Genomic DNA, 9,712 nt, shown 5'->3' with positions numbered 1-9,712 from the left:
AATATTTCATAAAGTGCTTTTTTTATCTTCATATATTTTATGCCTTATTTTTTTAGTCAACGCTTAAATCGTTGGATATCCAAAATGAAAGACTCTTCAACCACGAGGCTAATACCAATCGCACGGATCGAGATGGAGTGAGAACCTTCATCTCACAGCTTTACGGTCCAGAGCATTATCACCACCCTTGGCTTCGAACCATCCAGAAGTGCCAAAACCTACAAACATTGTCATTATGGTATTCCACCAAAGTCCCCGAGAATGAACGCAATGGTTATCGCTTCGACCACATTCCCCGCGAGACCCGAGAACCAAGTCCGTGCGCCATCCACAGTTGGAAGGAAGTACTCAAACACTTGCCAAGACTCAAATTTCTGTATTTGGGGGGCAATTGCGTGACCAATTGCCTGGAAGAATTACTGGGGAATGTTCCTTTCTCTTTGACCTCTTTAAATGTGGAGGGATCCCGATTGGCGGCCAAGGACTATGAGTTTTTAGCCAATTCTAAACACGCTCAAACTATCACTGATATCTCGCTTGGAGACTTTGATCTTGGCACCAAGTTTGATAGCATCATGTTAGTCCTGAAAAGCTTGGAGAAGGTAAGAAAATTAGCACTGGTTTGAGGGGCGGAGGGAGAACTTTTCCGGTTTTGATTTTCAAATGCTTTCAGATTGAATCTTTGGATCTCTGTATGGATGGTTATGAGCGATATATCGATGATCATTGCATCACGGATTCATTGATGAACAAGATAGTGAGCTTTCTCCACGATTTTCACTTGCGGTCTCTGAAGTTTGTCAGCTTTGCGGGACACAACATCTCGGAAAACGCTCTCGTGTCCATTGCGAGAATATTGGTTCGCTTCCCCGAACTCACGGACTTTATACTTCCTGTGGAAGGATTCAGTGCCGCTGCTCAAGACTGGTTCGATACGAATGTGAAACTGCCATTTGCGGGCGGAAGTTACCCGCAAGAGAGTCTGGACGAAAAGAGTCCGGATGAACTAAGACGTGTTGTCAAATCGATTGAACGGGAGATCCGTTCCGTAGGGAGACCGTTGTGGAGATATGCGCACAAAAACATACGAGATGGCATTCGTATCACGTTATAGGCCGACACGAAGCCAGATCAACTGAAGTACAATGTTAGCTTATTTTTTTTATGTAAGAATAGAACACGATTTATGCAAAGTTTCGGCGATCTCTGTTCAGTCACTGTTAAAGCCAGACTATGTGTTATATGTAGACCTCGAATTAAAAGTTAAATGCTGATAAAACCTTTTGAACAGTTTATGGCCTCTTTGGCCGCAAAAAAATGAGCCAAAGTTCCAACTTTTTCACATTTTTTAGCCATTTTTGCACTTTCTTGGTTCTTTATTAAGCCCTTTTCATTATTATTTGCAAAACCAGAGAGCCTGTAGTTGAGGTGTATCTGCCATCATGGGTTTGATCCGACCAAAAATTTCTTTGTGAACAAAATCACCCTTAGCACCAAAACAGTAGGCTTCAGAAGAGAGTCAATTGTTTTCCATGACATCTGTAGTAATTGAAAAGGTGTCTAAAAGTCGGACATTGCAAGATTTTTATTCAATTCTTGTTAACTCAATGAATAGCCTAGTAAATACCGTACAGTTCAGTGCTTAGATTTTGTAACAGTTGAAATTACAGCCAAGAGTCTAAAGAGGTCTAATAACGACCTTTTTCCCCTTTGAAACTGCATATTTATACCTTTTTTGCACATTTTCACAACTTTTTTTTCAAGCTTTGACAACTTTTTTCGTGTTTTTCACCTGTTTTTGCATTTTCTCAACTTGAAAAAACCTATTTCGGCAAAAAGGCAACTTCTTTTCTCGAGGTCTAGTTATATTGCTTCATTTGTTGTAGTATTCTGTGATTTCTAGGTTTAGTTGCAAGTACCTGATCGAATGAAACACGTCGGTTCCTCTTCGGGAAATGGGACCGGGAGCATGGGATTTTTTACGTGGTCAGCACTAGATTGTTAGTCGTCGCCATCCAGTGTGTTTTTATTGTTCGCATGTAGGCGGTTTATTCACGATGAATATATATTAAAATAACTTGAATGAAAGGATGGGTGATGGAATGAGAAAGGTGAAAGATACAGGAGATCGTAAATATCTTTTGAAAATAGTCGTTGCTAATAGCACCATTAAGGGGCAAGGCATTGGGCTTCTTGAAGGGCTTGATGAAGGTGTTCTTGAGGCTGCTTGTGCTTGGGTGGGCGTGAATTGAGGGGGTGGTGGCAGATGGGGGAGGAGCGGGGTTACCTTGGTAGTTTGGGCTTTGGAGAGGCAGAGGGTTCCAGGACGAATGAAGCCTCTTGGCGGCGATATCTGGAAACAGTGACCAGTTGAGACCAATGGAATGAAGTGTGGGAGATGACAAATGTATGGATATGGGAACACGAAATTTGTTGAGACGAAAACGGGTCTCAAAACAGACACAAGTTTAGGGGAACACTAATACCGACCATAACGCACCCTTGAGCAACAACAAGAAAAAAATCAAGTTAAAACGAAAGTTTGTAGTGTGACTTTTCTTTACTTGGGAGAGAAAAGAGTATGTTACATTTCAGCGGTATTCCTCTGGAAAGTTTTACACCCTCTTATAGAAGCAACCTTTGATAACTTTCTATAGAACACCATTCACCAAGCAACTACCAAGCGTTGTCTTAGGGAATTAATCGCTCAGACTTTTTTTGAATAACTTCGTTAGTGTTGTCTTTGTTCAAACGACCTTTGTCGACGTGAAAGACCAGGCCATTGCCCGGCAACGGGCAAACACCCAAAACCGAAACCACATCACAAGGACACCTAATTAAAGAAAATCCCGAAACCTGAAACACGCCAATGAATCAAATCGTACACAGGGACTTCTACAAGTTGTAGTGGGTGTAAGAAATACCGGCGGGTGAAAACCCAGAGGCTCTGGCGGCCGAGGGTTCTTTCCTGGATCTTGGAACACTGGCGGTTCTGAGGAGATTGTCTGAGCGGAAATCTGGAGGATCATCATGCAAGGAAAACAACAACAACAACAACAACGATAATGAACAGGTTATTTGGTTTGAGACATGCGAGAAACCAATGTGCTCCTGGTGCAGTTTAGGGGGTCTTAGATCGGGTAAGGAATGATTCAGGCCTCGTGAGCCTTTTGGGTGATCGACAATACCTACTATTACTAATACGACATGTTGGTTCATACACTCATCCTACCCTTTCATTTCGTTTGGGAGAATCTATTAAAAAGCAAGAACTGGTCAGAAAATCAACCGACACCTTAGGTCCATCCAAAAAGCCATTCACATCGAGCCGAATTGGTTCTGGTTAAATGTCGTATATCGAGGCAAAAATAGCCATTCAAGAGGAGAAAAAGCCCCTCGTTTCTTTTTAAAAAGCCATGCGCAAGAAATTGGGTTGAAAAATCAGAAAATCACTCTCGTGTCAAAGCTACTGGGATCCTATCCTAACTCGAGTTTGTATACCTCCTGCGGAACATCCGGTTTGGGCGAGGCCCAAGAGTTTCAGGATCCTCTTCCGGTTCTTCACGACATAATCTTCCAACATGGCCGCTGGAAACTCGGTCTGAACCTGCTTGTCCTCACTGGAAATGGGTAGAATGTCCACATTGCCACCACTGGTTGAGATTCGTTGGAGTTGAGCTAGGGCACGCTTGACCTGAAATCCAAGACCAAGAAAAGGAGCCCGTCTTCAATTTCGTGGTTGGTAATAGTGCCAGGAATTGATAATTTCATTTCAGGATATTTGAGTGCAAACGAGGTATTGACGAGGCAAAAGTGACTTCGTTAGTGGCCAACTCGATTTGCTTTGTTCAATTTGAAGTCTTTTGAAGCGGATCACCCTTCTTTGGAGGCTTTTAAGTGGATGGAGTTTCCTTTGAAATGGCCACAATTTCTTGCGAGTCCGCCAATTTTTGAGCAACAACTTCAGAGAAAGCCAGATCCTACTTCGAATCTATGCGAATTTGTCGACAACGTGAAACTGAGATAAGCAGTGTTAGGCACGCATTGGACATTTTCCTCATGATTTAACGTCCATATCGTCGGGGTAAATGAGTATGCAAAAGTTAGGCACCATAACTTTTCTCAGTCCAAGATGATCAAGCGGTTCTCTGATGTTGAAGACGACGATATTCCATAAAATGTGGAACGACCTCCTTGGCTCCTTTCGTGGGAGCATCGCATTGGTTCTCTTTGACCTACTTACATCCAATGTCAGGTTGTCCAACTGTTCCTGGCAGATGGTGGAAGGAACTTGAGCATTCGTTGTCGACGTCATCTCTGTGGAGGCCACGTTGCCCTGTTGTGGAACAGTGGAGGCCGAATCGTTGTCCTCAACTTCCAGGCTTCCGCTATTTGTGGGTGATGCAATTCCACAACCATCCCCATCCTGCAATGGAACCGCAACCAAATGTGTCTTTAAAGAAAGGGCGCGTTATGAAGGTCATTGCAAGAAAGATGGATAGATACGAGGACCGTTCGCAAGGCAAACGGTTTCAGGTGAGTGCTTGCATGAGAAGTGTTAGTATGAGAACTCCGATCAATGTCAAGTTTTTGTAACGGGTTTCCAACCGCAAAAGTATCATCAACTATACACGGAAAAATCAAAGAAACATAGGCCTTCATCCGATACATCTTAAGCAATCATAAAACACGCCAATGGGTCATTTAGCAACCCTCAACCGCTGCGTCGTTTTTGAGTTCAGCTCATTCTTAAATGCATGCCCGAAGAAGGGTTTGGAATATGGGTAAGAACTCTTAAATTGGTACTGTAAGGTAAATCGTTTATGACTTTTTGTGATCTTTGTATAGAATACCATTAGATGCAACATAAATCTGCCCTACCTAGGTTTTCAATATTCCCATCCAAAGTCCATTTCATTCATGAAAAAGCCAAGTTTATATAAAATGGAAGTTCCAGTAAAAACTCCGTTCTGCAACCAACGCTATCAGAATTACTGTCTTCTCAATCATGGCAACCAAAAATACGATTATGGTTTCGTCTCCATGATTGGTTTAGAATGGTTTTCGGTGTTAATTTCTATGAGCAATACTATGGTATCAACGCTTAAGGAATCTGTGAGCTGAGGATTATTTCTTTCAATTATGAAGCCAAATACCCGTATGCACTATTTTTGGCACTTATGCCCAATTCCATCTCCATATATAATTCTGCTCATAGAGTGATTACGACATAACTTTAATTTTTGTAACACACCTCCCACATCAACTTTTGATGCTCATTCCTATTCCCTGGTCTAAACCACTATTCTGAATCCTATAATGCATCTATTTTCAGACTTGCACACCAACCAAATATATACCACAAGTGCATTCAAACCATAGATCCATCCATTCATTTGTACAGCTTGTTGGCCTATTATCTCAACCTTTTGTGCCCTACAATAAATGAACAGATTAATTCGTGGCGGAATTGCAAATTCTGTCAATTGAATACGTTTTGACATAGACAATTCTGTTAAAAATGAAATATTAAAATATTTTTTTTGTTTAGAGACAGAGCTTACAAATTTGTGTGAAGAGCAAGAAAGATGTTTTGAAACAATAAAATGAAAAACCTTGTTCCTAAGCCCTTCAGAAATTGAGGGTCTAACAAAGTGGACAATCAGAAGAATCATTTGACCCAAGAATTAGAAGACGGTCTCTTACACAATGAAAACAAAGGCAAAGGATCAGAGAGGCTCGAGACTTCTGCTCGGTTCTGCCTCTCATTCTATACCAACATGCTTTCAAACACATTCCGTTTCAAATGATGTTCTAGTTTTAGACTATTAATATTCAGAAAACGCATTGTCATTGGGAAATGATTATTAGGAAATCAAACAAATCAACCAAAAATGACTTTCCACCAAATTCGATGTCAGATCAGGATAGAGATATGGAAGTAGTAAAGGTACGTGAAATGCAAAGATGAACAGCTACCTTGATTGGGGTTATCCCGTCCTCACTTAAATTATACTGAAAGAAATAAAGGAGAGGACGCGGCTGTATATCTCGAGGTCAACCCTAAAAGCTAATTATCAACCAGGAGGGGAGCTCAGGTTCGAGCGAAGTCTCAACGAGGGTAGGCAGGCTGTGCCCAGTAGGCAGACCCCCATTGTCCCAATGGAAGGGCAGGTCCACATGTGCCTCTATATACAAACCGAAAACTCATCGGTGGGTCTGAGGAACAAGGCTACATGGAACCATTGGGAGCCTGGAGCCTGTGAACTTACGTCAGCTTCCCATCCCTCTCTGAGATTGAAAGTGAGGTCATGCATGATATCCTCGGCGAATTGGTCTTGGAACTCGGGATAGAGTCGAAGCACCTCGACGAGACCCGGGATGTTCATGCATTTCAAATCACAGTAGGTTAAGGCTCGCACATCACAGCTGGACTTGACAATCACTTCGGGCAGACCAGTTGAACTGGATATCACATGTTGAGCTTTGGCTGCACCCAAGTGTTTGGCAATGTCGCATCCAACAAGATCCCCCTTGCCTGGAAGAGAACAAACATATTTTTTCTTTAACTCTTGAACTTCATTTAGACAGCTGTCAGGTATGAGAATTGAAACTAATTATGGCCTTGTGTTCCATTGGGGGGTTTCATCTGGAAGTAATGACCCCATCATTCAAGAGAGCTTTTTGTGCGAGCGTCTAAACATCGGGACCTCTTTCGCCCAAGCTCTCAGTAACGTTCGGTGCTCAAGGACAATTTGTAATCACATCATGATAATCGACCTTTAATGGGAGAGATTCATCTTCCCAGCCTTCGAGATCCCCCCTCCATAAAAAGTGGTTTTGGCCTTGCTCCAAGAGCTTTGGAGGACCGTGGCAGTGGATGTGATTCATGAGGTCAGTTTTTTTTTGTTCCCTATTCGATTGGTGGGAAATCAACCCTTTAAAACCTTTACAAACTTCATGGAGACCTTTCGATCCCCCAATGACCTAAACGTTCGAGCCAGAATCAAACGTCAAGACCAAAGATAAATGGCCATCCGTGGAACGAACAAAAAGCCTTTGGGATCGATTGGAGGATCCCCTTCACCCTCCGCGTCTTCGGTTATCTTCTCTTCAACCATCCCAGGCCACTCAGGTCAAAGTAAAATTACGTCCACCATTAGAGAGTGCTAATAAAAGTTCAAGTGGTGTTGTGAAACATATCTCGGATTCCATGGCTTTTCTTTACATACAAACAAATAATCTTGTATCTCAACTCGACACGATGTCATGAGTTTCAAAAATGTGTTTTTGACATCTATTGCATTTTAGGATTGAAGAGGCATTTTGTAGTCGTTTGAACCAATACAAGATGTCATCCACCTACGTAGGAATGTTATCTTTGCTTCTATATTCTTGGATACCCTATTTCCAAGTTAATGGTAGTCAGGTAAGGAGCCAAACGGTCTTATTGCTGGACCCAGATCAAGGGTCAAGAGATCAGGAAAGGGATTTTCATGTCCAATCTAAATCCCCCAGGAACCAAAACATCGATGGCTAGAGCTCGGGAAAGTATTATTTTTCATTGACATCAATTTTCATTCAATTTTCATTTTTTGGGCCGATGTTTAGTTCCTTTGGTTTTAGTGGAGGCAAGCGAGACAAGAGGCTGATAAAATGCATCTCTATTCTGGCATTGAACTTCCACTCAAGGTGACAAATCCTAGACATTTGGTATATTTCAACCTTCCTCCTCAACTGGTTTGGCTTCACAAGGCTAGTTTCGGCAGCATATTGGTAGAAAGAACATCCATTTTCCAATTTATTGACCCAGTTTTGATCCACGGGTAGCCAAGTCAAAACCTCTTGGTATATAAATTCCAGTTTGACTTGCAGCTTCAACAAATAGCACGAGTAAACCTACGATTATTCCCGTGGGTGAGGTAATGATTAATGTTGACTGGGATGAAGGAACGAGATAACCATTATCAAATACCAGGCCTAGCCAGACAGTTGCGTTGAAACTAGTTATAAAACAAACAGATAAGCAATCTGGTTTCTCAATACTGAAAGAGTTGCATTTTGTTACTCATGTTGTAGTTTAAATCTCGAAGCTACTAGCTAGTTTGATTAATACGTTAAACGATATCTTGCTCAAATTCGGTTGATTGCTCTCAATACAATCTTTAGTACTTTCACATACTGCCTCAAGGAAATGAGTGGCAATAGTGCAAAAAAATCGATAACCATTGACCTTGAAAACACCTTCAAAATGATTGTTTTAGACTGTGTTAAGTCATGAAAATAAGAATTCCTTGTCATAAATGCTAGAATTAAGCCGTTCTTTAAGAAAGCACCAAGATAGAGTAGAATTCAAAATTTAGTGTTTCTGTCGTTTTCATCACTTCAATTTCCGAGCCTTACACATGGCAGATCAAGAAACAAATACAAAATATTATCCTGATGTTGACATTCAATGCCTATGGGGAAGTCTGAAAGGTGCATTTTCAGAAGATGATAGCTCATCCCCTGTTTTACACATTGGTTTTGATCTCCCTGTTTTGAAATACTTCGACTTTGTAACCTCAAATGTTCCCTTTTAAGTTGATGAGGTCTCAAAGAGATGGGCGCAGATACTAGTGAAACAATTGGGCCAAATTTGCATTACGTCAGTCATCCGCTTCATATCTCTTACCAAATTGAGAGTGATGGTGGCCTAATTCCAACGGAAAGTTTCAATGTCTTGAAAATTCCCATGAAGATTTTCCTTTGAAATTCATTGCAAATTGCTAATAAGCGGATGTACGGTACAGCACAACGGAAAGTTTCAATGTCTTGAAAATTCCCATGAAGATTTTCCTTTGAAATTCATTGCAAATTGCTAATAAGCAAGTGAACTCCTGTAATCAATTATTAATGAATCCACCAATCTGATGTATTGGACACATTTCATCCAAGTATTTATATTTTTCAGTGCCAAGCTTTCCTTTGGTAGTACTCGCCATAGGTTGATAGTTGATAAAGTAGGCCAACATCAAAAATGATAAAAGACATCTGCCTATTCTATGTTCTGTCTATGTCAAATATATAATGAGAAATGTACTTTCAACACAAAGCCCATCTGAAAAATATCTTGTAATCCAGAATCAACATACTTTGCTAGGTTGTGCGATGTCAATATTGGTGTGATTACATTATTGAATGAGACTTATATTCCATGTCGTGTGTGGGAACTTTGATGGATTCTCACGAGAGAGGACGTTTCATGTTGGGCTTAAACAACATCAACGAATATCAATTGGAGCACATTTGATGCTTCTCACTGGCTTCACAAAAACCTATTACAAGTTAAGATGGGTGAGAGGACAATATTGTGTTAAATGATTTTCAGATTCAGTTTAACACTTTACTGTGTGTGTTTGATTTCAAGGGATGATTTGGTCACACTTTCGGCTTGGTACCTTCAAGGCGTCCATAATCTTGGCTTGTCCAAATATTGAAGTCTTCATCTCTACTTTTTCGGGCTGCTTCATTCCTTGATTTGCATCTCTCTACTGTTTGTTGGGAATATGTAGATCTATGTAACTGATACGCTTGTAGCTCTTGAGGCAGACTTGGGATAAGTTATTGAACAATATTCCGGATCAACCCTATACTCAAGGATGACTAGTCATGTCCATCAACTTTCATGCGTTGGAAGATTAGATATCATATTCATGTAATGATAAACAAG

General features: G+C 41.0%; 2 protein-coding genes across 2 annotated transcripts in view; one reads left to right on the top strand and one right to left on the bottom strand.

The window, feature by feature from the left end:
• Positions 1 to 28: 28 nt before the first annotated feature.
• On the top strand, positions 29 to 1,197 carry LOC131884827 (uncharacterized). Its single transcript, XM_059232710.1, has 2 exons — positions 29 to 602; positions 674 to 1,197. The coding sequence occupies exons 1-2, from the start codon at positions 576 to 578 to the stop codon at positions 1,112 to 1,114; spliced, it is 468 nt and encodes a 155-aa protein (XP_059088693.1). The 5' UTR covers positions 29 to 575; the 3' UTR covers positions 1,115 to 1,197.
• Positions 1,198 to 2,212: 1,015 nt separating this feature from the next.
• Positions 2,213 to 9,712, bottom strand: part of LOC131885526 (potassium voltage-gated channel subfamily H member 8-like) — a 31,734-nt gene continuing 24,234 nt past the window's right edge. Inside the window, exons 13-18 of the mRNA XM_059233589.1 lie at positions 6,273 to 6,538; positions 5,980 to 6,015; positions 4,244 to 4,426; positions 3,502 to 3,694; positions 2,886 to 3,017; positions 2,213 to 2,353 (exon numbers count right to left, since the gene is read on the bottom strand). Of these exons, the coding sequence (XP_059089572.1) occupies positions 2,896 to 3,017; positions 3,502 to 3,694; positions 4,244 to 4,426; positions 5,980 to 6,015; positions 6,273 to 6,538 (800 nt within the window). The 3' untranslated portion in view covers positions 2,213 to 2,353; positions 2,886 to 2,895. The remainder of the gene's footprint in view (positions 2,354 to 2,885; positions 3,018 to 3,501; positions 3,695 to 4,243; positions 4,427 to 5,979; positions 6,016 to 6,272; positions 6,539 to 9,712) is intronic.

Source organism: Tigriopus californicus, chromosome 8 (assembly GCF_007210705.1).
Source record: "Tigriopus californicus strain San Diego chromosome 8, Tcal_SD_v2.1, whole genome shotgun sequence".
NCBI classification, from domain to species: domain Eukaryota; kingdom Metazoa; phylum Arthropoda; class Copepoda; order Harpacticoida; family Harpacticidae; genus Tigriopus; species Tigriopus californicus.
The sequence above is the reverse complement of the archived record's forward strand: the minus strand, read 5'-3'. Positions and strand labels throughout refer to the sequence as shown.

Coding starts and splice junctions, on each gene's coding strand:
- LOC131884827 (XM_059232710.1), top strand. CDS start 576: ATGTTAGTCCTGAAAAGCTTGGAGAAG. Junction 603..673: donor TCCTGAAAAGCTTGGAGAAG/GTAAGAAAATTA, acceptor AAATGCTTTCAG/ATTGAATCTTTGGATCTCTG.